The sequence below is a fragment of the Doryrhamphus excisus genome, linkage group LG7, assembly GCF_037039965.1.
Source record: "Doryrhamphus excisus strain RoL-2023G ecotype Guam linkage group LG7, RoL_Dexc_Guam_v1.1, whole genome shotgun sequence".
Taxonomy (NCBI): domain Eukaryota; kingdom Metazoa; phylum Chordata; class Actinopteri; order Syngnathiformes; family Syngnathidae; genus Doryrhamphus; species Doryrhamphus excisus.
In genome coordinates this window covers 22,694,047-22,721,925 of record NC_136363.1, presented here as the reverse complement: position 1 = coordinate 22,721,925, position 27,879 = coordinate 22,694,047, and the positions used below count along the sequence as shown (strand labels likewise).

At 47.3% G+C, this 27,879-nt stretch overlaps 1 protein-coding gene across 2 annotated transcripts; it reads right to left on the bottom strand.

Moving 5' to 3' along the window:
• Nucleotides 1-245: 245 nt before the first annotated feature.
• Nucleotides 246-27,455, bottom strand: oxsr1b (oxidative stress responsive kinase 1b). 2 transcript variants are annotated; one of them, XM_078792513.1, is made up of 19 exons: nt 26,711-27,455; nt 20,111-20,223; nt 15,753-15,861; nt 12,705-12,846; nt 8,919-8,974; nt 8,733-8,842; nt 8,522-8,623; nt 8,324-8,457; nt 7,225-7,273; nt 6,670-6,735; nt 6,477-6,599; nt 6,275-6,352; nt 4,101-4,136; nt 3,811-4,023; nt 3,296-3,351; nt 3,171-3,223; nt 2,925-2,993; nt 2,760-2,824; nt 246-1,472 (listed from the first exon to the last, which is right to left on the bottom strand). In XM_078792513.1, the coding sequence occupies exons 1-19, from the start codon at nt 26,778-26,780 to the stop codon at nt 1,392-1,394; spliced, it is 1,725 nt and encodes a 574-aa protein (XP_078648639.1). In that variant the 5' UTR covers nt 26,781-27,455; the 3' UTR covers nt 246-1,391. The 2 variants fall into 2 exon arrangements, with proteins under 2 accessions (XP_078648639.1, XP_057916241.2); XM_058060258.2 differs by lacking the exon at nt 6,275-6,352 and having other exon boundaries at nt 247-1,472; nt 26,711-27,454.
• Nucleotides 27,456-27,879: the final 424 nt, after the last annotated feature.

Below are 27,879 nucleotides of genomic sequence, written 5' to 3'. Positions count from 1 at the left end.
TCCTTCACGGACGCCAAGGTTTCATCCACAAGCCTCATGTCGGCCATGAACACACCTTCCTCCTTCCCGTGCCTTCTAAAGATACAGGTGCGTCCCATTACGTGTGGCCTCTTTTTATCTGTTTGTGTATCTTTAGAATACACAGAAAAGAGGAAGAGGCATGTGTTTGTCTCACATAACGATTGTGGATGATTCTCCTTGAAAGCTAACGACGCTTAGCGAACCACTGCGCCCCCTGGAGCTGCCCTCATGCCGTTACCCCCCCCCCCTGGAGGACATCCAGAAAAAAGGCCAAGCGTGACACACCCAGTAGAAAAAAACAAGAGATTATGTACAAAGTACCACTTCAATCAAGTACTTTTTTTCCGACAACAAATGAATGAATGCACTTAAGCCCCCCCCACCCCGTAGTTTTTACGCCACATTTAAATTAAAACCATGTAAGCGGCGCCCCCTGTGGGTTGGGGTCACAATGCCAGACGCGCCAGCATACGAGACATACGTATCCTCAAAGCGTGATCATCATCATCATCATTACACAAATGCTCAACGACTTGTGGACAATTACTTGCTAAGTCCCGCCCCCTTTTGCTTCATGGCGGCCATGTTTTTCAACCAATGGTGCTACAATGTGACACGCACGTGCTTGTCCGTCCCCTGCCCAATTTCACCGTGATTCGGCTAAACGGTGTTAAGTTACAGTGGGTGTTTTGTCGAGATGTATGAGAAATTTCAAGTGCATTAAAAGCGCTGGAGAAAAATAACAGCACAGGCAACACAGTAGGCTGGGGGGGGGGACACATTTCCCGCCTTTTGCGTGCAGCGTTCCATCTATCGTTACGCCGTTTGTAGGAATTGAGTCAAGTCAGGCAATAAAAATGCAAGCGACATGAGCTAGCATCAAAATAAGCTAAGACGACCGGTCTGCTACGTAAACGCCAAGTGTGGAAAAATGGATCCTTTAGTGACTTTGGTGTCCGGTGGGCAAGAGCAGAAAGTGAAAGTGAAAGTGAAAGGGCATGAAGGTGCATGGAGTGGCGTACAGTAGTTGTCATAAGGCATTGGTAGACTTGCAGGGTGTTGGTGGAGATTGTGCAAATGCATGATTGATATGCTATGCTACCCCCCCACCCCCCCCACCCCCACCCACATACGCTGTAAACGCGTGTGCTGCCATTCTCTTTTGGCACGTGGGCACACGTCAGCGCCTCCTTCCACAAGGCGGCCTTCGTCACGCTTTTCTTTGGCAGTAGTGGTTTTTCTTTACAGCCATAGAAAAATTGCAATAATCTAAATATACTGTAGATTTCTATTTTCTTTTGTGTTTCTTAAATGTTCACATCTTTTAGGCAAGTCACGGTCCAAGGTAGTAAACGCCACTTAAACGTCACTTAAACGCCACTTATCGTCAGCTGAGCAAAGCCCAGCAGCTTGATGTCGTCCGGGATTTCCGATCCCTCCATTCCGGAAGCCTGCAACAACCGGGACAAAAATTCATTTACAATAATAAGCACTCCTTTTCTTTTCTTTTTAAAACATTTGCCTTGTATTTTTTATATCATTTAACAACAAAACATAAACAATCAGCAGTCATTTCCCGAGCATAAAGTCAACATTTGCTTGCTGACAAAGTTAATATTAATATTAATATTCTAAAGAGTAAAAAGTGCCATTTTTACCAGAATAAAGTTGGAATGTATGAGGAAAAATAATTCCAGAAAGAGACATTTCATAGGGCAGCCCTGATTAAAAGCGGAGTGGCGTACCTGCGTAGGAACAGCAGCGGGGTTGTATTTTCTCATTCCAAATATGAAATGTTACGCATGAATAAATGCACTTCATTTCTATCAATCATTTATAATGATAATTCTATTTTATTTTTAGCAAATCTACATAAATTAATTCATAAATAAATCCAGTTAATATAAAAAAATATCAGGTAAAAAATGTACTTTCTAAAAATCATTATTTTATTTATTATTACAGTATTTTTTATTTACCTTAAAATTAAAATAAACTAAAAATGATGCATGAAATCATATATGCATAAATCATGCATTATTATTATTTGATCATTTTTATTCATTCATTCATTTTCTACCGCTTTTTCCTCACGAGGGTCGCGGGGGGTGCTGGAGCCTATCCCAGCTGTCTTCGGGCGTGGTGGCCAGCCAATCACAGTGCACATATAGACAAACAACCATTCACACTCACATTCATACCTATGGACAATTTGGAGTCACCAATTAACCTAGCATGTTTTTGGAATGTGGGAGGAAACGGGTACTCCACGCGTGCACAGGGAGAACATGCAAACTCCACACAGAGATGCCCGAGGGTGGAATTGAACCCTGGTCTCCTAGCTGTGAGGTCTGTGCACTAACCACTAGACCGCCGTGCCGCCATCATTTTTATTATTTTGTAAATTAAAGTAAACATAAAATGGTGTCTAAATGAACATTAGTATTTTATCAAATAGTAGAAATGATATATTAGGATAAAAGGTTGTATGATAAGAGGTGAAAGTATGACGAGGAAAAATAATGTTTTAGTTGCAATATTCATATTGCATATATTCATATTGTAGTGAATGTGTACAATTCAATGCTGTCACAGTTTCCAGTTGAGCTACTAAAGTGAATCACATAGTAAATATATTTGTACGATAGATGAAATATAAATCCATGCATAAAAAGGCGTAGTATTGCAATTGACGGTGCTGCGGCGGCGTGACAAGATGGGGAATAAATTCAACTCACCAGTTTAAAGGTGACATTTTTATTGACTTGAGGGTCGTCCACTATTTTCTGGAGGTTTGCAGCAACTGAGCCAAGCCGGGCGTCCACCCAAGGAAAAAGAAAGGTGGAATTCAACGTGTTAGAATTGCACTCAGGAAGAAGCGTGAACGCGGGTTTATCACTGACCGATGACTAAATCCCTCCCGTCCACCAGGCCTGCTGACACCAGCTCCTGAGAGACGCCGTCTGCCGTGTCTGGACACGCACACACACACACACACACACACACACACACACCAACGTCAGCATTTTAGTAATTGTAGTGTCTTATCTTCTCTTATCTTCCCGTTTACTTTCATTCCCTCCCTTTATTCCCTCGTCTTCTCCTTGCTCATCTAGCAAAGCATCCTAAACTTGCGTCACGGTGTTTACCTCTGCCCGGCATGAACTCAAAGCGGATGTCGTTGAGTTCTTTCTTTGAATTTCTGCAGGGACGACAAAAAGACAAATAAAAACACAAACAAAAAATACAAAACCAACACGCTGAGGGAACGCACCTTAGCCGCAACACCAAACTGATGGGAGCCGTCGGGCTGCTCCCCGAGACGGGAACCTGTGGTAGAAAAACACACAAAATACACACAGGAAGTGAAATAAACAACAGGAAATGGGCTTTGTCATGTTTGTTGTCTTGCGTGCACGTTTTGAGGAGTTTCCTTGCAAGTTAAGGCCTCCCAAAATGGGAGGAAAGTCACATCAATAATCATAAACGTTGAACATCCAATAATCATAACAACCTGGGTGCAGCCTGGGTCCCATTGGCTGACGGAACAGCCAACAAGCATCATTTAACAACAAAACATAAACAATCAGCAGTCATTTCCCGAGCATAAAGTCAACATTTGCTTGCTGATGAAGTTAATATTAATATTAATATTCTAAAGAGTAAAAAGTGCCAATTTTACCAGAATAAAGTTGGAATATATGAGGAAAAATAATCTGAATTTAGTAGAAAATATTCCAGAAAGAGACATTTCATAGGGCAGCCCTGATTAAAAGCGGAGTGGCGTACCTGCGTAGGAACAGCAGCGGGGGTGGGGGCGGGGGTGGCGGGAGCGCCTGTCGTTTGCGATGCAGCCTGTCCCGTGCGCGGAGGCGCGACGGGGGCGGGCTGCAGTGGGAACGTGTTCCCTCCGGCCTGAGGTAGATCCGCTTGGGCTGCAGCGGGAGCGGGAACGGGAAGAGGAGGCGGCGAGACATTTAACGGCTCTGGCGTCGGGAAAAGCTGAAGAACAAACAAAAATATAAACGGCGAGCAGACATCATCCCGCAACGGCTGCTGAAGAAGTTCTCACGACCCACCTCCGAGTTCTGGGAGGCCTCCTTGACTCTCGGCGACTGTTAAAAACAAACAAAGACGGCCATTAGATTCTGCCGTCAGCACTCACAGGAAGTGAGAGGACACACAGGAAGTCAAGGACACACAGGAAGTGAGAGGACAGCCTGACTTTTAGTTGCTGACTAAGCAAATGCAGCGTTTTTCCCGTACATTCATTTCTGGCGGCCCGCCACAGTTCAAGTCTTACCGCCACAGATATATCGGCACCACTGAGATCACCTGAGTAGCTTGTGGTTTCATGGTGGTCCAGCAGAAGGGCCATGGTGGCATGGTAGCGCCTCATGACAACATGAATATGAGATCATATTTCAATAACTGCACTTACATGTTGGAAGGTGCATGTCAATAACGACACCTTCTAAAACGATAAGAGGAGAAACGGGAGTGGGAATAACGTGTCCCTTGGAGGGTGGATTCAAGAGTTCACACGGTTACGTGATCAAAGTGAGAAATAGGCGAGGAAAGGGGCAAAAATAAAAGCCTGAGCAGGCACCTTGCAGTCTGACATGAGGGCAAAGTGAGCATGGCAGCAGCTGGAGGTGTTAGCAAACAGCATGAACACTCATGGACGAGGCCGCCTGGGTCAACTCAGATGCTTACACAGCAGGGGTGTCCAAAGCCTGGCCCAGGGGCCATTTGCCGCACGTGGTGGTTCTTTTATTGGCCTGCAGCATTATAATGAACAAAAAAACTACTGCTGTATTTTTACCAGAATAAAGTCCAAATATCAGGAATAAAAAGTTGGCATTTATGGAGAAAAAGTCATCATTTTACAAGAATGAAGACCTGGGTTCAAATCTCTGTGTGGAGTTTGCATGCCCCCTCGTGTTTCTCCAGGTACTCAGGTTTCCCCCCCATCCCAAAAACATGTTAGCTTCATTGGCCACTCCAAATTGTCCATAGGTATGAATGTGAGTGTGAATGGTTGTTTGTCTATATGTGCCCTGATTGGCTGGCCACCAGTCCAGGGTGTACCCCGCCTCTCCCCCAACACAGCTGGGATAGGCTCCAGCATACCCCCAGTATAGAAAATGGGTGGATGGGAAAATATATGAAGTTGAAACGTGAAAGAACAATGTTATTTTTTTTCGGTATGCGGCCCCCGGTTGGAAATGTTTGGACACCCCTGCAGCACGGCCGATGCAGTTTGCCGACACGTGGCCTGTGGTGACAAAGCGGCAACGGAAAAGGAAGCGGATAAGTGGGAGGAGCAATGATTGGATGTGATTTTCATGTGAGTCGGAGCACGAGAAGAAAGGAACCAAACCAATACAGATGGCTTCCAGGAAGGCTAACTCTCAGCGACCCCGGCCTGCTCTCCCTGCCCGTCCTTTGCATCATGTGGCGCCGAAGGAATGGTGCATGCCCACCAGCGCATCGACTGGCACCCCCACCATAGCTTCACAGATAACTCAATCCAAGCACAAAGTGGAAAACTCTTCTGGACCAAGTCAGTCAGAAAAAGCCACTTGTTGTGCCATTTCTTAGCCACTAGAGGGCATAGTTTCACACCTTCCTTCCATACTGTGTCTCCCCTACATCCATTCATGTGGGCCTGCTACCTGCTTAATAAACACTCTAGCAGCTTGTTGTTTCAACTCCATACAGTAGATGGCAGCGTAACTGCGTCCTTACACACCTCATAAGCGCCTGGCCTGCCAGAGAAGAAGAGTAAGAGGAGGAGGAATCAAGTATGTTGTCCAACACATGGACGAGCAGCGGGTCTAAAGATTGTAAAGGCGCTCACAGGAGGCTTAATCTTTCTTACATAATAAAAAAAAAACGATGGTACTTTTTTGTCCATACTACTACTACTACTACTCTTGTTGTACTATACAGACTAGTACACAGACTAAGGATGTTTTCTGGTCTTATTGGAGACTAGGTTGTGTTGTTTCCATGTTTTTGCTCACTTTTGTCTCCTGCAGCATCCCTAAAAATGGCATGCTCGCTAATTAGACATCAAGCAGCTGCCACAGGTAGATAGCAGTCCTGTGGGAAACAGCAATAACTGCAGCGCAGCAACAATTTCTTTGTTTCCACCCTCCTGCGAGTATGTGAAGCCTGCTTGTCTAGCTAGCGAGAGTCCTTCCTTGTTAGGGGAACGCCATCTGTATTGTGGTGGCAAGTGAACAACCCTGGACGCAGGCAGCTCCAGTGGGTAGGAGAAGCGCACTTGTCGCCGGGGGGCGCCAACAGGCTTCACCTGCTGCTCCTTCGCCGTCAAACAGAGCACACACACACAGGTGAGATACAATGGACGATGCTGCAGACATGACAGTAGCTCCTTGGGTGACTACCACAAATATGACGAGAGGCCTCGCACGGGCCGAGCTCACCCTGAGGGCGGCCACGGCCGCTTTGCCTTCCTCGCTTTCTTCATCCAGCTCGTCGTCGCTCCACTCCCACTCGCCGTCCTCCGTCTTGTGCAGGCGGCCGCTGGAGCCCGGGACGCGACGCACCTGGAGAGGGCGCCAAAGTCAAGAGGAGGAAGTCATGACAGGAAGAGGAGGGAGAGCTGCCTCGTCCTACCCTTTTCGACCTCTCTGATATTGTGGGAGCTCTCTGGAGAAGCTTCTCGTGAAGGTACTCGTGGTTCTGGCCAGACAGGAAACAAGAACTTCAGCATCGATGCAAACATCAGAAGTCATGCTGCATTCAAGGCTGAAGGAAAGTCGGAAATGTAGTCTTATCAAATGGTATTTCCTGCTATGTTCTACATCTTCACGGCTTCCTTCAATGCGGCATTAATTCAGCACTTATCATTTTAGTCCACAATGTGTCCCTTTTCCAAGGAGTACTTTAAGAGGTTGCATTGCTTTACCGCATGCTAAAAACATGCTAAAGACAGACCGCCCCAAAAAGTACACGACGCAAAAAGCATCCGACGACGCCGCACAAACTCGTGGAGGACACAGACACGTTTATCTGACAGGAAGTGAGAGGTGTCTTAGCTTCCTGCTGCGGTTGTCTTTTGGTCCATTAAAGGCCCAGGGCCGAGGAATGAAAGCGTGTGAGCGGCATCTTCATGAGAAGACCATGACTCATCAACTAACTTGTGACTTGCCGACTCAGTCGAAGGCCTACCTTTGCTTTCTGGAAGAATTTATGCTTCAACAACTCCGAGGATGTTGGCCTGCCAAGCAGAAAGGGAAACAATGAGCTCCAGCAATATCATAACATATCATATCATGTGGTGCAGCAATCGAGGCAAGGAGATATTCCGTAGATCAGGGGGGTCCAGACTCTTCCTGGGAAGACCCTTTCTATCTTTTGAAATAACACACCGTATGTATATTTCTTTTTTGTAGCTACTAGCCCTTTTCCCCAGCCTAATTTGGACCAAAATTACAACTTTATTTTGTTTTATTTCTCCTAATATTTGGAATTTAAAAAATATTTTTCAACTGTGAAATATAGAATGCCATTTTTCTCATTATTTATAATATGATGACTTTAATACAACCTTTTCTCTTAATGTACTGCATATACATTTCTCATAGTTATGACTTGCTAATACTATATTAATACAACTAATACTATATACTAATATTTGGACATTATTCCCATCATGTTATAACTTTTTCCACAGTGCAAAAACTTTAATCTTTATTTTGTTTACTTACTTTAAGATTTCAACATTATGATATTAATATTATGTTAATTTTCCTCATGTAACATTATTTTCATAATTTTTTTCTCCTATTATTTTGACTTTATTCTCCTAAATTTACTTTTTTGTTTCCCTGTTCAATTGTATTTTGATAATGTTCTGCAATAATGTCATAATAATAATAATAATAAAGCGCCACGTGCCACACCTTGTACCTTTTCATGAATGTTGCCAGCAGTTCATTGAAGAGTAATTACATAACACGGCCACTAGGTGGAGCAACCACAACCTTTCTAAGCCGCTTTTCCACTGCACAGTACCAGCTAGGCTCAGCTATACTCCTTCAAATGCTACATACCGAGGAACCTGAGGAAAACGTACGGCCTTGAAGGCATCAGTGGTAAAAAGATGCTGGAGGAGTACTTCTAAGCACCCAAGAGGAGACTGAGGGCACTGGCTGAGCAGATACTAGAAGTAGTATCTGGTAGTAGTACCTGGTAGTGCCTGCTTTTGCCAGTGAGGAGCGTAAATAGCAAGTAGAAGATGCCAAGCCAAGCCAAGCAGGTACCACACCTCTTCTCCGGATCCTTCTGCAGGCACATGGAGATCATCTTCCTGAAGGACTTGCCGTACTTTTTCACCAGCTCCTTATCGGTGACGCCGGTCTCCAGGCCGGGGGGGTCATTCTGCAGCGTCAGCATCAGCACCTGAAGGCACCACAGAGATCCTCATTTCTGTAAACAGACAGACAGCCGAAGGCGCGGTTCCGACCTTCATCGGTGGGTATTTGTGGTAAGGCGCCGCCCCCGTGGCGAGTTCGATGGCCGTGATCCCGAAACTCCAAATGTCGGCTTTGAAATCGTATCCTTTGACCTTGAGGAACACAGTTAAGACAAAGTCATATTTGTGTTATGTTTCCTAACGACACGGCTTACCCAAGCCACCCTGTTGCCATGGTTACAGCACGTCAAGAAGCGCTCACCTGCTCCATGACCTCCGGCGCCATCCAGCACGGCGTTCCCACAAACGTCTTGCGCACTTTATTTCGGGTGATGTCGCCCCCTGTGGCTAGGAAGGCGCTAACGCCAAAGTCTGATGGAGCAGAGCAGAGCAGGTTATTGATACGCTGCCGTGATGTGATTGGCTACCATCTGTTATTTCCAAACACCTGCAATTTGCACCGATCCATCCTCCCCCAGAAGAATGTTCCCGGCTTTGAGATCTCTGTGGAAGAAGCAGCGAGGTTAACGCTGGAGAAGCATGACCATTTCATATCAACATTTGCAATAAAAAGGGAGTGTTGGAATTATTAGACTATATTGAGCTCCAAAACCCTCCCCTTCTCTCTTCCATTGCCATTGTTCACTCGCCGTACAATTCTGATTTAAATCCGAAATATATCTGACACTTATTCAACACACACAAAAAAATAAAAAAACTATGGTGCGTTCAGGGACCGCTGAACAAAGCTCAAAGCCTGAGGGAAAACATTATCAGTGAAGCATAAAGGTGGCTTTTGGAAAAAGTGGTAGAGGTATGCTGTACCTGTTTAGATATGATAAGTATATAATAAAAGAATAATTAAAATCAAATAACTATACAATAAAATAATTACATTTTTTGAAAGAAAGTTTTTTGCTTTAGTGTCTAGAAGTTTTGTCAGCTGTCATTCATGAAGAGCCATGGAATACGTCCATCAACCTCATATAATGCTGTCAAGTCGAAGCCGCGTAAGGAAACGTCCTGATAAAGCTCCAATTCTGGATGTTCTTTGGCTTTTTGACGTTGGAGACGTCGTTAATTTGCTCATCCTGTCCAGCCTCGTCCTCGATGATAAGAGGATTCAGCCGCCGTCTCCTCACACACAATCAGGGCGGGCCGCCACCGCCGCCGCCGCCGCCGTCGTCATCGTCTCACCAGCCAGACAGTTGTCATGGTGACAGACTTCTGAAGCCTAACGTGTGAGGGACGAGGCAAAAGGAAACCCAAAAACGTGAGGGCGGCTGAAGTGTCAGGTGATGCCACCTCGGGAGGGCTTTTCAGGAAGTGATGGGAGAGAACTTGGGCTCAGACAACAGTGATGGATTGATGGATTGATGGATTGATGGATGGATGGATGGATGGTCGCATGTGGTGCAGTCCATCCTGCCACCAGATGAGGGCACTGCAGTAAAACACGGCTAACTGCTAGCAATAAATGAAGCATTCAGCTTTTTGGACAACATTTTTTTCCCACAGCAACCCCCCGCCCCCCCCACAATGTAAACGCAGCATAGTCATGTGCTATGATGGGATTTTAATGTTGCTGAGCATATTACCTGGGTTGGATTTACATGTTTGAGTACATTTACTGGAAGTAGGCCCCTAATATGTCCATTTTTATGAAATCGGCCCACTTTGTTCAAAGTCTGTTAGATGGTGGTGGGGGGCAGTGGGGGCCATAGCTTCTTTTTATCGTCCTGTGGCATATTATACAAATATAACAAACATGCAAAAGAGCATTATGAAATGTAAGGAGAGCAGGAAAAGGTTTGCTAAGGTTTGTGTCAGCCGGTCCCGCTAAGGTTGGTGTCACCCGGTCCCGCTAAGGTTGGTGTCAGTGAGCTACAGGTGGCAAACACCCTGCTGCTGGGTCACACGAGGACAAGAAAAAGTCACAAGAGCAGCAGGTGACCGAGTGTCTCTTGGCCGCCATGGCGCCCGCTCACAGGCCGTGTGCGACGCTGTGCTTTGTCACGGTGGCGCTGCATGAACAGGAGGAGGTAATTTGAGATGCTGCTTTTTAAAAGGCGCAGATGAGGAGGGGTGGGGTGAGGGGGGGTACGGTGACCACCACCTGAGGCTTACATGCAATTCTGGGAATACCCCAAAATACTTCCCCTGGTTTACACGACAACCGAGTGGAGGATTCGGCGAATGGCGTGTTTTGCTTTGTGGCAGCAGTCAGGAAGCCCCGCCCCCGGCATCCATCAAGGACGGGATGGATGGCAGATTCACTTCATTTCTTCACATCCACGATGCAAGGCGCTGCTTCCATGACGTTGCGGCTTCACTGAGAGCGTGACATCATCATGACGTGGTGCCTTCAGGTACACGCGGGTGCGCTGTGATGGATGAGCCAGGCTGTGTTTGCTGCAGATGAGTAGCGCTGATGTGTGACCGCAGAGACGAAGGCTTGTTATCATTCGCAGGAGAGGAAGAGGAGCAGTAAAAATCAAATAAAAACAGTACGGGAGCCCAGCAAGCCCAGCAAGCCATGCTGCGGTGCAAATCCTGCTCTCATCCTCCAGCAGGAGACGTTAGATTTACACCAGCATGCTTTGATGGCTCTGTGGTTACACGTCCACCAGCTCGCCGTGGTTACGCAACCTTCGCCATAAAAGCGGCGCACATGAGGAAGAAGTGGAGGACGGCTCGGGTGAAATATTAGCCAGGCGTTACCCCAGGTGGGTAACAGGCGTGGCATTAAACTGTCAGCCAGATTTATCCTTCTCATCTGGCAGCCCTTTGCACCTTGCCCCCCCGTGACATCACATCCTGGTGGCCGACTCACGTGGGAGGAAGGGTTTATGGGATGCCTCGTGGGTGGAATCAAACGCCTCCTTCCCAGCACGGTCTCAATTTGTGCGTGGCCGAAGATGACCACAATGCATCCCTCCTGACACGGACCTACTGCTTTACTTTCCAAAGCAGAACCCGGGGGTGTCAAAGTGCCCCCTTCTGAACGGCGAGATGGAACATCTCGCAGGCTGGTGGCAAATATCAGCGTGGGCCTCCAGCCCAGGCCACAAGACTCTAATTGCTTTGCAGCGTTGGAGAAAGGGCGAGATGAGACATTCTGACGACATCTCACCCCCTTGACCCCCCCGCCCCCTTCCCCCGTCACCCCTGGCCTCATGTGATGCAGCTTAAAGGAGGTGGCAGTGCACTGCAGTGGTGGAATGAATGGACTTGAGCATTTAGCATGTTGCACCAAGATTCTCAAGATCCGCACTGCAGTGAGCCCCCCCTGCCCCCCCCCCCAATTGTAATGTAAGCGGATTCACCTCTAGCTACGGGACCCGTAAGCGTGCCCAGAAAGGAGCTGCTGAAGACCTCATTATCAATACAGTTGTCTACTCCTCTTCATCATTCCCCAACAGACTTGTCAATCAATGCCGTCCTTCCGTTTCTCCTCATCTTCTCCTGGAGCAGGAAGCCAAAAGCTCTGCATTGTTTCCACGTAGAGTAGCCTGATGCGGAGACTGAGAGGAAGCAGAGACTATGGAGGTTGAGGAAGATCAAGTTGAGAGGATGTGGCGAGGCCGGCGAGCGCGGCAGCAGCTTGAGCGCGGAGACTTAACCCGGTCTTGAACCGGCTTAGAGGGGAAGCTTTCAGGATCACATTTCCTGTGGCACGCAAATCCGCCATTGACACATTCCGCTCGTGCATCTTCACACAAGCGCTGCTCCGTGCTGACGTCTTGGAAGGCAATAGGACGGGCAGGGGAGGGGCCACTTTATGTCCATGACCTTATGATGCCATGTTCTCCCATTCGTCACAATTCGCCTTTATGGCTTCATCTACAGGACGTGGCTGACCTTTCAGGGGCAACTCCGAGTAAAGGTCATGTCTTTGATACGGTCGTGAGTCTGACCCATGGGGCAGTATGACCCACTTCCACACGCCGGATGCAGCATTCGGCCTCAGACCATTTCCTGCTTAGAATCTTCACACGGGCAGGGGCCAACAGCTGTGGCCGAAGGTGCGGGGGTCATGGGCCACGGGCAGGGGGCCATGCCCGTGATCTGCCGTGTGTCTTCACTGCCCATCGCCAACGCTTTACGTTTCAGTTACTAGATTGAATTTTTCACTTTTTCGTTTTTTATTTGAACAATTTGACTTTAGTCTCGTTCACTTGCGTCCATCTAGTTGTTCTTGATGTCCTTTCATTCGTGTCGTGTCTGCAGTTACCTGTGTATCTGTCCGTTCTTGTGCAGGTACTCCAGTCCCTCCAGCACATCCTTTAAGACGGTGGCAATGCTGGCCTGGTCCAGGACGCCCGTCTTGTGCTCGCCTCGTGAGATGATATGCTTGATGACGTCCAGCACCGAGCCTGACAAAGAAGAGGGTAGAATTTATTCACTGGCATGACGAGGCCTCCAAAAGCACCTCCTGCTTCTTAACAATGGAAGCCAGCTGTATCTACGTGCTTCATCCAAATCAAAACTAGCATCCACAAACACAATCCCAACATGTTAGTAAGATCATGTTGGGATTTGGGGGAGTTCCAATGAGCCGTTCATGAGGAGCGTGGTAAAACAGACAGAGGACGTCAGGGGAGGAGGCAACCTGACATGTCTTGCTATTTCGAGGGTATGGTGTAGACATCAAAAGGCTGCTAAAGAAAAAAAGACAGCGCTGCTACGCTGCTACGCTAACGTCACACAACACCTCCTTCGAATCACCAGCAAACAAAAGCTGGAAATGGCCTGCAGGTCTCATGACTGACTGATAAAGCAGCTGGGACGGAACCGCTCCAGCATCTCTCGGCATTACCCAAGGGGGGGTCGGCAAGGACGGGCATAGCAGCCCACCTGAGACCAGGTGAGTAATCAGGAAGAGTGGATGGAGACGGGAATGGCGGCCTGATATAATATTCTGGATAACAGGAGGAAACATTACTGTTGTTTGGCAAATGCAGCCATTTTGTGGAAGACACGTTCCAGCAGGTGTTCCCTGGGGTGTCCAAACTTATGCAACTTATACGCACATCCAAGGCTATGCTTGTGGTCTAGGTTTCTGACGGAAGAAGAAGACGGAGCATTGGAGGCCATGGACCACAAGAAAAGGTGCCAAGTGTGCTGAAGGCCAAGTTGCCATGCAGCAGGTGGAGGGGGTGGTGGAGGGGGCGGTGGAGGGGGGAGGGGCCACTGCAGCAAAGACAAGGTTGTGTAAGAAGAGAGCGGCGTGGGCTCAGACTAAAAAAGCCTATATAGATTACTCGTTTATGGCACTGAATAAGCCGAGAGTCAAGCGTGGAGTCATCATCAAAGCTTCCCCCGGTCAGCAGTTAGGAGGATAATTGAGGGGCGGCCGTGCCGATGCGGCAAATCCACTGACTAGTGCGAAAAATCACAAAGTCGATGGCAATCTTCCTCCATCGCGATTCGGCTCCGTCTGCCGTCCACTTAGAGCCGTGCTCAGGCTGCTTAGTCATTTCCTGGGAAGACCTTCCATCGCTGGCTGTGGCGTGACTCGTGTTTGTCCCTGTGGCTCGGACTGGACGTCTCTGATGGGAATTCAATCAGCGGCCCCTCTCGCGCTCACATGGCAGCTTCACAGCAGGAATTTCCATAATAGAGAAGGACAGTCTTACTCACTAAAATATAAACAGGACCTAACACCCAACAGGTAAGTTGACAACCAGCAACAAGGAACCACAGTCCCGTGTGAGGAACCATGACATACAAACACATAGCTGTCATCCACAAAGTGCCCACAAGGCATGCTGGGTACTCTAGCAGTAACATCATGAACATTTTTAAATTACCTCAGGTACACGCACGCACGTATACCGCTGCACAAAATGACACAACTGTCACTCAAGATAATGTCGCACATGTCCTGCAACACAAGCCATAGGGACCACTGCCCCTCAACTCGGTGCCACAGATAGATAGCAGTCCTGTACTCCGAGTTCAGTAATGCCATTTGATGGTTATTGTCCCCTATTACAAATAGATGTATAAGCTTGTGGCATTGTGACATTAGTAGAGAAACCTAGCACTATTTCCATCCAGTCCTGACATAAAATGACCCATTTGGGATTCCAGACAGCCCGTGCAACTTGTGACACGCTGGGCACAAATGTCATACGCTGGTGAAAGAGCAGCAAAACAGCCCAAGTCAACAGTGACACTAAGAATAGTCATAGTGTGTCAGGTTGTTGGAGTCCATGGAGGCTTCCAGAAGCAGCACCAAGACAGGAGCTGGCCTTGAAGGAGGTAATGATAGACCCCCGCAGAGGGTTGGCGGTCTATAAACCCGAGCGGGCCGTCTCCATGGCAGACGCTGCCTTGGCCATCATTTCATTACCGCGCACAATAAAAGTCAACATCAAGTGCTGGCGTTTTAACGGGCCCAGTGAAACCAGAGAGGCTGTGTTAAGTGGTGTCGGACCCTGCTGGGACTGGCAGGCGGGACGGCTGCTGGCGGCGAGCGCTGTGCTGCGGGGGCCAGCTTTGCGGCGGCCACCTGGAGAGCCAGACGCACAATTCGGGGGCTTTCGGTTTCATTGAGATGCCCAAACGGTGCGTTACATCCAAGACATTATGACCCAGCGCGTGTTGCATCTGATTGGCTGCTTCCATTCTGCCCCCAAACCAGGCACCCACAGCCACTTCAATGTTGGGTGAGGTGGATGAAAACCATGGAAGTTATTTTTTTGATATCCTGTGGAAAATGCTTAGAATCCAAACTAGTGTGGAGTTTTAAGCAGTGGAACAGCTTGTAGTTGAGGGCTCGATAAAGTGCTCCCATCATGTTTGTGACCTCTTAATTAGGAAGTGGTTAAACGTTTCCTGCTTGTCAGTGACTTTCTACATTCTTGGGGCAAAGGTATAATGGAATCAGATACAGATGCCACCTCCTTCCCCTCCTCCATGCTTAATTGCAGCTCTGCCACACGGATGCTTCCACGCCAGCCTGCAGGCTGTTATTACCGCCGCCCTGTCATTAGCTTGTGCACTGTACGGAAGTTAAAGCATCTGGCGGGGCAGGGTGGGGTGGGTGGTGGGGACATCGAGGATCAGCGCTGTCACATTCCCCACAATCACAGTCAACATCAGCGGGAATGAACCGCACTCTTCCTGATGCCAGACCAGCAGCGCTGTCATCACAAGCGGCCCGTCCCACTTGGGGGCGGGGGTGTTTTGGGACCGCCAAACGTCCCCACCGGCAGGTAGAAGCCGTTTGCAGCATCATTAGAGCAGATAAAGGCCACAATTCAGCCTGACTTACCGCCACTTAGCAGCTTCATCACCAGCCAAAGCTCATCCTTCACCACGAAGGAGGTGTAGTAAGACACAATGTTGGGGTGGTGGCACTGGCTCATGGCCTGAATCTCTTTCTGTGGGGGGGAGAGAGAGAGAGAGAGAGAGAGAGAATGAGCATGTCATCATCACTTGACCTGTGACCCCACATCAACACTGACGAGCCAGCGACTGCAGTGGTGAGAGACCGCCCTGTCTGTATGGCACACGCTTCTCCAGCAGATATCTGCAGCTGTGTGTCGGCCAGACACCTACTCAGGCTTGACAAAGCTTGAACATGCAAATGAGATGATGATGATGATGATGATGTCATCCAGCTTCAGACAGATTGGAGTCCTGTGGGAAATGTTAGTATGTTGACTTTCGGACCCAGGAGGGTATGAGCTCCACATGCCAACCGCAATTTGGGAAATTTACAGCTATTACAGTTATACTTGACATCAGAGTGACGTCAGCGGTCACTGTATATGTGAAGGGGGGGGGTGTCCTTGGAAAGCAGGAAAAATGAGCTAATGCAGGCACTGAAATCTAATTAATCACATCACTCTTCACCATTTCCTTGATGAAGCAAAGGTTGCTTTCACGCTGAAAAGACTCTTGGTGAGCACTTTGCTGTGGTTGGCTTAGAATTCACCCCAATATTTTGGTTACGGCACAAAGGTCTGCGCAGTAAAGAACATTTGCATCAAGCCTTCCAAATCAATCTCTGGAAGACCCCAGGATGGAGCGATTAGCATGAATGCTTAGCTGACACAATGTGCTTCCTCGGCACTGAGCCATCATCTGCGGAGTCATCACTCCTCCGGGGGAGGGGAGGGGAGGGAGACGGCCTGAGCAGGTGACATCATGGTGGCATCATTCATGACGCAGCACTCAGGGAGGGAGATCATGAGCCATTGATTCATGAAGCCCCAATAACACGTTTGGACTGAGTCCAACATCCCTGAGGAGAAAGTTAACCAAGGAGAAATGCCAAACCAGGAGTGTCACAAGACAGTATTGGGTCCACGAGAACGAGGAGAGAGTTTAACATTACTTTTTAAAAAAAGTACAGTGAAAGAAATATGACAATATACTGCAATCTACTAATATTACTCTTCTGCACTCTGTGTATGCTATTGGCCCCGCCTACACCCACAGAGAAAAGGGCTCACTCTGTTCATGCCGTTGTTCTATGGAACAAACGTGGCAAGGTGTTGAACCCTCCCCCACCAACACGCATGCACATAGCAATATATCAATATATCCATACTGGCAAAATGATCCAGGTCATTTTCATTTATTCTCTGATTAATTATGGTCCTGTGATTAATTATTATTCCTACTGGGAGCCCTCATTTCTTTGACAATTGTGACAAAAAGTTCCGATCCTTTGGTGAGCCCATATTCCAGTCCAAAGCGTTTATCAAGCGGCCTAATAACTTCCAGTCTGGCGGGCCAGAGAAGCATCTCGGCGGGTTGTCTTGCCCATCCTTCCGTCTGCGGGCGCTGCAGTCCGGAGAGAAGAATAATGATGCAGGTTTGGGTTGAGGAGGAGGCGGGTCAGGGCGGCTCGGCAGGGCAGGGTAACCCCGGAGAAGAAAAACAATGGGCTCACGGGGGAGGATATCGTGCTCCGGCAGTTGGCAGGTTTCCCCATCTTTTCCAGAGGACAATGTGAGAATCAGGGAGGGTCTTTGTTGTGGGGATTAGGTCACTGTAAGCCGTGGAAAAGGTTCCCGGAATGATCTCATGAGTGAGAACTCTTAGGCCGATTCCATCTGGGCGGTGACCAAACAATAGATAACATGATAATAAGAAGCTAATGTAGCATTCTTCCTAAACAGATGGGAGAAATACTGGATCACTACGGACATCAGATGCACTCTGACCTTTATCAGGAGAGAAATGGCTTCTAACCAGCAGGCGTCCGTTCATCAGGGTTTACGTGAACGTGAATGACCTCCCCTTACGATTTACGCCATGCAACCCGCAAACAAACGCGGACACCCGACACTGAGTCACCTGCGCCGTAAATCCTTTTTACCGTCCAAGGCTGCCGTCCGCTCCAAGACACCGCCAACTTCTGCAACTTATACTTTGGACTTTTTCACGCCATCCAGCCCATGTCGCATATAGAAATAAAAAGATTCATTTTCTGCATGGCGAAGACTTTAAATGCTCTAGGTATTGCATCACTGTCATTGGATTGAACACATAAAGAAGATGAATACACTTTGGAGGGACTGCTAGCAGTGTTTAACTTAAGAACCCCAAACGTAAAGACAATCCAGAGGAGGTGGAAGAAAGAAAATCCAATTCCTCAGCGACATGACTGATGCGACAAGGTCTCATTTGCTGAAAGTAACGTCGTCTGGCCGCTGATGGATCACGCACGGTCCGACACAGGGTTTGGGAAAATTACGTGGCCACGCTCCAGGAAGCGGTCCACTCAGTGACAGTTGTGTTTTTCCTTCATTGGCTGTGATGGTCGGCATGTCAAAGGACGTCCGAGCCCGGCCACTAAATGAGCGATTGTGAGGATGCGAGTGTCACAAGCCGGTGCCAAATCACACAGAGAAGCCTCTATGCCAGTCATGTGGCGACACGGACGGCTGCACCGAGGAGAACACACCATGACAACAAAAAAAGACATGCTTGACCTCCAGAGGTGCTCAGGAGAGCGCAGGTGGAAAGACTGTGGTCTGTGCAAGAACCTTTCTTGTTTGAAAGTCATGGCAAGGACGATGGATTTGAAGGCCCTCTGCCAAGTCTCAAGGCCGTTTATGAAACAAGCACTTTGAGCGACCACAAGCCAAAAATAGCTCCAAAAGAGGACTTGACTGCAGAGGTCAAACCTCCAGTTTCTGTCCATGGTCTCAGTTGTGGTCAAGCCACAGAATGGAGTGCCCACACAAAGCGGTGGTGAGTGACGCTGTGCTTTTTATTTATTTATTTTTCCAATGGAGTGCGCCTGCCAAATGAGCCGCCATGGGGCCCATCGAAAGTTGTGAGTACCAGCACTTTGTCGGCCAATCTCGCCAAGATGTACAGGAAGTCCACATCAATCGTCCATCAAGGAAGTTCATGTTGGAGAAGGGTTGAAGATGGAAGATGTTAAGAAGTTGTTGCTGGTGTTCGGATGCCAGCTTCTCTTCCTTTTACATCCTCGCCGTCTTCGCCAACAAGAGTGGTGTTAAATGGTCATTTATCATTTAGAATTACTTAGCAACGAGAATCATTCTTGGTAAAATGTACCTTTTTCTTCTTCATATTTTGGCTGTGTGGAGCAGATTAACTGGTTTCTATGATTTATACTGGGTTTATATTATTATGTTTTCACACATTTCCAAATAACACACACAACTGCTCACGTTTGAGCTTTTGGAAGCAAGTTAATACATTGGTGAAGGTGTCTGTCATATTGGATATGATTCAATTTCTTGACATCCTACAGGGTTGCTTTGGAGGATGACTTAAGGTGCCGCTGGGGAGTGTACTGTACTGTACATACAGTGTCATCATATCATATTGCTGTGCCAGGAATGTGTGCACACACGTTTATGCCATTCATAACTTCAGAGAATTCTTGAAAAAAAAAAAAAGGAAATCTGGCATGCATTTAAGGTTCCTGGTCGGTTTAGGGATTGGAGGAAGACCACGGACAGGAAATCCTTGTAGTAAATGTCACCACCGAGTCCAGAAGCAAAAGTCTTCAGTTTCATCCGCTGGAAAATGAAGGCTGAGAGGTTTAATGCTGCCGTTTTCTTCTGGTGGAGAAAAGCCACATCATTTGCATTTAAGAAGCTGATCTCACGCTCCAAAGTCAGAGCGGTGAGTCACAACGCTCCACCGTGTCCTTCCCACCTCCGGCGGAAAAGACGGCAGAGGCCAAGTGATGAGTTCTCTGACAGAACTTTGAGCCCCGTTTAGCTTGTCGATCGGCTCGTATTATTTCATTAAAGCAACAATTAACAAGTCAGCCGTCACCAGCGACATCATTTACAATGACAGAACTTTTGGTGGTAAACATGGTAAACAGAACAAAACAAAGATTTCCTACTTCTTAAAGCTTCCAGTCTGTGATTCTCCCTCAGCATCTCCAAGCTTTTTCCCTCCTATGTTAACCAGAGCATGGCCAACATGATGGAAGAAGCTCCTTCTGTGGCGGGGCTGAAATGCAGTGCAAATGCTTCTATGGGATGAACTTCATTTCAGGACCAAGTGGTACTTGGTCTCATCTCATCTCATCACTCGTCATCACATTCTGGAGTGTATGCAAATTCCCCGACGTTCCTGAAGGCGGCATCAGATATGGCAGCAAAAGAAAGAAAGCGGCAGCCTTACCAAGAGTTCGTCCATGCTGGTCTGGCACTTCTCCAGGTTGATACGTTTGATGGCCACCTTCTCCTTGCGGGGTACACAGTAGGCGGCTTGAACCACGGCGGTGGCCCCGCTCCCTGGAAAAGAAAGACAGGACCAGGCTCTGATTATGGATCAAGTTAACGATTGCCATCGCTGTCGGATTAGCGCGTGGTGGTGTACAAACGGGGGCGACACATGAGAGTTATTTTTACAATGTGGGGGACATCGAGGATGGAATCTGGCTGCCGTCAAGCCAGGACTTGTAGGAATGACGGAGATTATCGATGAATGGTAACCAAGGATGTCAGCAGAGGAAACTATTTGTGGATGAAGTGAAACAGCGTTTCATTGTTCCCAACTTGCCAGAAGATAGCATCTTATCCTGCTCACAAACGGTTTCAAATGTGTTGAGCTACAATTTGATAAAGAAACTGGAAAACAGTGTTGACGAAGAAAAAGGAAATTAATGTTGCAAAAGAGGTGATAACAAAACAGATGACCAGTGTAGATGTTGGTGGTGGTGCCACTCCTCCCGTCTTCCTTTTCTAGGAAATGTATTTTTGGAGTGCCTGCAAGGGATTGGTTGGCTGCTTTCTGTGGGAAAAATGACTTTGGTTTTCATGCGGCGTTTTGGAAGGAATGAAGAAGAAGAAGCGCTGTATTTTCTGTATTTTCTGTATTTCTCCTTGTGGCACATTGTGTCTTTTTAGAAAGATGTTTGATGAAGTGATGCCCCACCGGCGTGGAGGTCCGTGCCCCCTCCATAGCCTCTTTTAGCTCTACACGTGCACACGTTCTCCACTTTTTGCTGAGAGCACATTTTCCTCTGGCAAGAAGCTTTGAGGGGCGGAAGAATGAGCAGCGAGCTCGTCCACCCTCCACTAAGCTTTTCCTAACCCCCTTTGCCCTCATCTTGGCTATGCCCAAATATTAACAAAGTGCCCATTGTTTGGTCTTTCATTGAGCCAAGAGCGTATGAAGGTTTGGAGGAAGGGGGCGCGGGGAAGAAGGGGAAACAAAAAAGCAACCTGAACACGGTTCTCTGTGTTTCCTTAAAAAAAGCCCAGCCTGGGGATGATTTCTAGAAATGGAACTATTTACATTCTCTACGTGGCTTCACGCCACGGGACACGCTGCAAACTTATTCAACATGACTGCTGTGCCATGATAATCCAATCAAATTGCAATTTCCCTTGTCATTTCCTGCAAAAGGGCCGACCAATGAAAGGTCACCTTTTAGATCCCGCCCAACACAGCAGACCCTCTCTCACATGTCAAACTACTCATCTTTCACACGTATACTGTCGTTAGAAGAAATACACCAAAGAACAAACTGCTAGCACGCTATCACGCATGACATCGCACGAGACAGCCAAGCACCTTGCAGGACTTCAATTCAGTGAGCTCGACTTGTGGGCTTTGCTTTTTCTTTGGCTTCTACGCATTGTCATTCAAGATAAGAATGGGAATTGTTCATAAAAAACTGTTATGATGGTGACCTTGGGCCAGATTACAGTGGACTCCTGTATGCTGGCCAGTCAACATTCACAGCTCTGGTCAGAAAATAGATATTATTGCTCATTCAACCTATTCAATAAGTCATAAATAATGGGTGATAATACTGGTCAATTTATTCGGCGGTCCTCAAACGCACCATAATTGCTGAGAAAGGCAAAAGTGAATCTTATCTATAACTATCAAAATATATATCTATAATTCATACAGGGTTCTAGAGGTGAATCTTATCTAATAATACAAGTTCAGGTCACTTTTATTGCCCATGCTGATGGGATGAGACCGTGGGAGTATTGATCCCATTGTTTCCACCATTCAGGAAACTCCCACTTTGGTTATTCCAAGGGGAAATGCTAGCAACTATGAAGGTGACTTTTAGATGTTCCACTGTATATCCAGCCTTGTACAAGTATCCAGGAATTCTAGGCATCACTACTCAAACTACAAGAAGTATCTCACAAATCTCTGGAGGTGGGTCACACACAGACACACACAGACACACACACACACACATAGATACACACACATGCAGCTGCCAAGACCACAAGGGAGTGTAAATGGCTGCAAACAAACAAACAGCTAGTTGTCAGGGATGTTCGAGCAAGCTGGAAGAAGCATGAGCGCCCCAATGTGTGTGTGTTGGGGGGGGGCATACAGTCGCTGGCTACAAGACATGTACTACTACTACACGCTTTCACATTACAATGAAAAAGTCACCTGGAAATGATCTTTATTCTTCCTAAGCTGCAAAATCACCAAAGACACGGTAAATACGACGCTCCTATTGGCCGGTGTAGACTAGCCAATGACTGCATTAAGAGTTGGCCAATGACCATGCAGTGGAAAAACATCCCGACTGCAGTGATGACATTCCGGATGAGGTGCGTTACAGCTGAAAGAAATAGTCAACGACTCTGATTGCATGACAATTCTGTCGAAGGGAAATGATGTACATGTTGTTGGCGTGTTATGAACATAGACAAATTGTAACGAGCAACCAGCGGCCATGAATCATTGTTTGGATGCTTTGTTCAAAAAACGACACGAGAGGAAAAAGTGGAAGGACCAGCCGAGCGAGTCCGAGGAACGTTCCTTTGAAATCCATCAAACCTCCTCCTCCTCCTGCAACGGTGTCCGCTTACAATGGCATCTTTGTGGCTCCACCAGGAGCCGTCCTCGCTTGGGACGGCAGGGAAAGGGGTATTGACCAACTGTCAGACCGTGTCAACGTCTGGCTTGGCCAAACGGGCACCGCGCCAGACTTCACGCCCGCTCCCGACGAGCTGGCGGATGGACTGGCTTTGTCAGAGGAAGCCTTTGATAGCACAACTGATAATAATAATTGACCTTAAAGGCTCTGGCCGGCTGCCTTTACGGCGGCTCATTGCTCCGACAAATGCACAGCACAGGTTTGTTTCAAAAAAATACCAATAAATTATGCAAATGATGCCATGACATCACCCGCCCATTGCCACTAATAGATTGCAGTCCTTATAGGAATACCTGCATGGGGAGGGATGTGAGGGCTTAGTTTGTACTTTTACACTTGTGTGGTGGTGGGGGTATGCTGGAGCCTATCCCAGCGAGGGGCGGGGTCCACCCTGGACTGGTGGCCAGCCAATCCCGGAGTACCGGAGTACCCGGAGAAAAGCCACACATACACGGGTGCCAAGCGGGGAATGGAACCCAGGTCTTCCCATCTCCTGACTGTGTGGCCTGGGAATGGTTCCCGGATGCAACGTACAGCGTGTGACTTTGCGTGGTGTCCATTTGCTTTGCCATAAATATGATTGATGTATACAGTATACGGTAGGACGCAGCCAGGTGTAACACGTGAAGCATTGACACAACAAGCGTGCTCTTTGCAGCACATGTGTTTTCTGTAAGCACCTTCCTCGACAATGGCCAGCCTCAGTACGACCGCTCCGAATGTGTGAAAGTGACATTGCGACAAGAAGCTCTTGCTTTGCCGCCGACTTAAACGCTTAAGCGTCTGCATGTTGCAATTAGCGGGTTACGCTACTGTGTTGGTCCTTTCGGGAGTCGGCATGCTGCATTCCGATATAACGAGCTTATTTGGATGAGGCACACAACATGCAATAAAAGTGTTTTGAAGACCTTGGAAATACCAGGAGGCAATTTAAAAAATCAACATGACATTAAGGACTGCTACTAATGACATTCCGAATGCCAGGATAATCATTCCTCACAGCAAGGTGAGAATTTTGGTTTAAAAAAAAAAAAAAAGGATGAGTCAGGTCAAGTAGAGTTCAATAAGCGCAAAAGACGCGTTATCAGATTAGCATGGCCTTGAATGAGCTCCTTAATGGAGAAGATCACGATGTGACTCTTCCTTCACCAGCAGCTGTCAGACCCAGCATTTGGACAAGTTCATAAAAATGAACAAAGCGAGACAACAGGTTTTACTAACTTTATATTCCAGGCATGAACAGCGTTGCCATATTTACACCAATCTTTGTTGTTTTCAGGTTTAGGCTGACCCCACTGCAAACATGTTTAGCATGAAGTAGCCTTAAAGGGCAGCTTCTCACCATGAAGTCACACCAGAGGCGTATCGCGGATCCCGCCGGTTCTAGCGCTCCTTTGGGGCCGAGGGCCTTGTCACGTTTGTCACATTTGAATCTTGTGATACGAGATCTTGTGACAGGCCGAATGATTTGTGTAACAAAATGGTTTGTTCCGAATCCCAGCGTCATCAGGGACCGTGTTGGACCTCAGTGACACGGCGACACAACAGAGACTTTCACTTCCTCTCTTTATCTTTCATTCATTTTCTACCGCTTTTCCACACGAGGGTCCCGGGGGTGCTGGAGCCTATCCTAGCTGTCTTGGGGGGGAGAGGCGGGGTGGCCAACCAATCATAGGGCACATATAGACAAACCATTCATACTCACATTCATACGTATGGACACTATTTCATCAAATCGTGCATTATTTGCATTACAGTTGGATTTTTTTTCGGAAACTCTGATGCGACATTCTGCCAGTGTTTGTACCCCCCTTTCCAAAAATGTTTTTTTAAACACTATAGTCAAATCTGGCAATTTTTCTGTACTTATTGTGCACTTTTGGAGACGAACATGAACGCATGTGGTGCTCTTCCTAACAAGCGTGTCCCCCCACATCTAAAAATCCCAATCCTAGATGGCAGTCCTATGGGAAATACTGTACAAGCCCCACCATGAAAGATGAAAATGGGCAATGAGTGGATGAGGTGAATGTGGCCAACAAGGAAGCATACTGTCCTCTCCTGTCCTCTCCTGTCAACACGGATGAGTCTAAAACCAGAGCAGACTGTAATTCTTTGTAGTCTAGTTTGCTCCATCACACAAAGAGCTGAAAAGAGTGGGTGTGAACCGTGTAATAACAAGACCTCTGCCCCCCCCCCGCCTCCCCAGGGAAGATATCAAAACAATAGCTCTGCTGGGCACACGGGGGGCATGCGGGCCCATCCTCGGGCGGCGCCGCGCAGCTGGGAATGCCGCTTTCACCTGCACCGTGGACCTGACACTGCACGCCGCTTAATCAAAGATGGGCTGAAAACACAAAGAGCTCGGCAAGGAATATGAACTCTGTGACACAAGCCACAAACCTCTAATCACTGAGTCGTTAGCAGCACTCAATGGTGCACTTGTAGCTCGGCACCCCCCCGCACACGGGCACGTGCCGCCAAGCACTAAGCTTCTCCAAGCAACCTTTGCAAGGTAAGACATACAGTCAACAAATACACACATTCTTTGTAAATAACCAAGAGATCAAGTAACAAATATGTTTCTGATAAGAGAGCATTAACCTGGAATGAATAAAGTCTCAAAAGTTGTAGAATTTGGGTTCTTTTCTGGAAAAATATTCCTCCAGTCCAAGAAAACCTGGACTTGAACAATCATGATGAGTGACATGAGCCCTGCGCACCTCCAATGACAAGTCACGGTGCATACACGTGTTTTTATGAAGCTGGTTTTAGGTCCGACTCCAGTTTTCTACACAAGAGAAGCTTTATGGCCACACGGCCGCTCATTTGCCAGCTGTCCTGAGCGACGCCCCGCTTCAAAATTCCCAAGAAATGCAGGAAAAGTCCATGTCAAGTGTGTGATAAATATACAAAAAGGATAGTTGAAGCGGAGCAGAATGGAGCCTCTGTCAACACGTGCGTTGCCTTGGGAGGAAGCACGCTCAGAGGCCCGGACAAGAGAGACACAGCAGGGAAATACACACCTTTGTGTTCTCTCCTTGTAAAGCGGGCCCCAGCGAGGGCAGGGTCACTTATCTCAAGGGTGGGACATGGCATGGCCGACCCAGTAAATGCGGACCATTGCTCAAGACTTGACACGTTGGAGCCGCCACACAACAAAACAAAATGCCTGCAGCCGAGAAGTTTATTGTATGATTCATTATTAGTGATAATACCCAGCATTTATTTTCCTAAAGCCACTTCATTGGATGAATGCTCTCCCAATAGCTCTGTATGAATGTTAAATTCATCACTTTATATTTGTACAATTACAGTGCTGAATATTTAACATTTTAAAAATCAAATGCATATGCAATTAAACTGCACTTTAGTTGCATTGCAGCTAATACACTGTGCTGTGCTGCCAACATTGCCCATTCAAATTACTGTCAAATTAAACTAGCAGCAGATACTATTTTAATTTTTAGCATTTGAATACATTACGTGACCATCTGGCGAGAAAATCGAGTTTTGTGCTCGCTGTGAATACGAATCACTGATATATCTTCTCCACTAAAATAGTCTTTCGCTCAGCCTCATTTCCCATTCTACCGCTCGTTTCAACATACCGGCGTAGCCCCATTGGGCGGGGTAGTCTTTCACAGTGGAAACATTCCACCGACTCCAAGTTCTAACACCGCCCGGCAAGGACTGCCCCGATGTCACACGCGATTAACTCACCCAAGCGCAAAAATTGATAAGATGCCCTGCGCTCGTGCTCGCTATGCAACACATCGTTGTTAATATTAGCTTGGTCTTTAGGGGAGCTAGCGGCACTGATGTGCTGAGCTAAAAAAACAAAACAAAACACTTACCAATCACCTCGTGTAGCTCATAATCATCTTTGTTGATGGACCAGGGTTGGGAACTCAGGTCCTCCGACATTGCTGGGGTATCTGTTGCCAGCGTACGCCGTGTCGAAGAACAAATGTCGGCTCCACAGGCTGTGCGTAAAAACAAGTCCAAGTAATCCAAAGAGCAGGAACAAGGGCGACACTTTCCCTTCTTTGCGAATCCTGCAGCACTCCTGTCATTCCCAAAGTTTGACACAAGCCTGGCGGCCCCGCCTACCGCATTCCTCCTCAGCTAATGTGGACTTCCTCGACGGCCATGTTGCTTGTGGGCAATGCATGGCTTCCTGTCAACTTTGCTAGCATTGTTCGGCAAGTAATTATAAACTACCGGCGACTGGCAAACTTCACCGTACAGGGGCACGACACCGTTGACTGTTTAGGCTTCCAACACGGTGTTGTTTGTTTTAAGACATGTTCACACAACAGCACACCGACTGTTTAAATGACCCACTAGCCATCTCTGTTTACAACAAGGCACAATGGATTCCGCCACACTTCAAATGGAGGTCTACTTTGTATTATTGTCTTATTTAGACTTGGAGGCGGTACCGCCCCATTTGGCAAGTGTACACGAAGCAAAACTGCATATTTCACTGACAGAAGTACGTGTTACTGATAAGGACCCCATTATTATCAAAATACGCCTGACTGACTCACACGAGACGCTACCTGACAACCCAAAAGCAGGGTATGACACTTACTCACTTCCGGGAAAATGGGCGTTACGTGCTGCAAGACTGTGTCTTTTGATTGGCCAGGCAAAGAACGACGGGCTGCGATTGGATAGTCATTGATTTCCTGACAGAAAACAAATGTAATTCATGTCATTCATGTTCACTGGCGACACCAAAGGGGGCGGTTGCACTTACATTCAAGACAAGATTAGCACAATCACGACACGTTCTGGACAATATTTTTTATTTCATTATTCATGGCGTTTCCTGATATATTTTACACATTGTGTGTTGTGATAAATTGTTGTAAATTGACTGTAATATACACATTAAAATGAAATGTAAAGGTGCAGTGACAGGAGACAGTCAGTAAAAAAAGCATGTGACAGTACTGCATACACACTTCCTCTTTAGCTTTCCTTTCAACGAGACAAGTGAAAAGGAAGTGTTGAAACA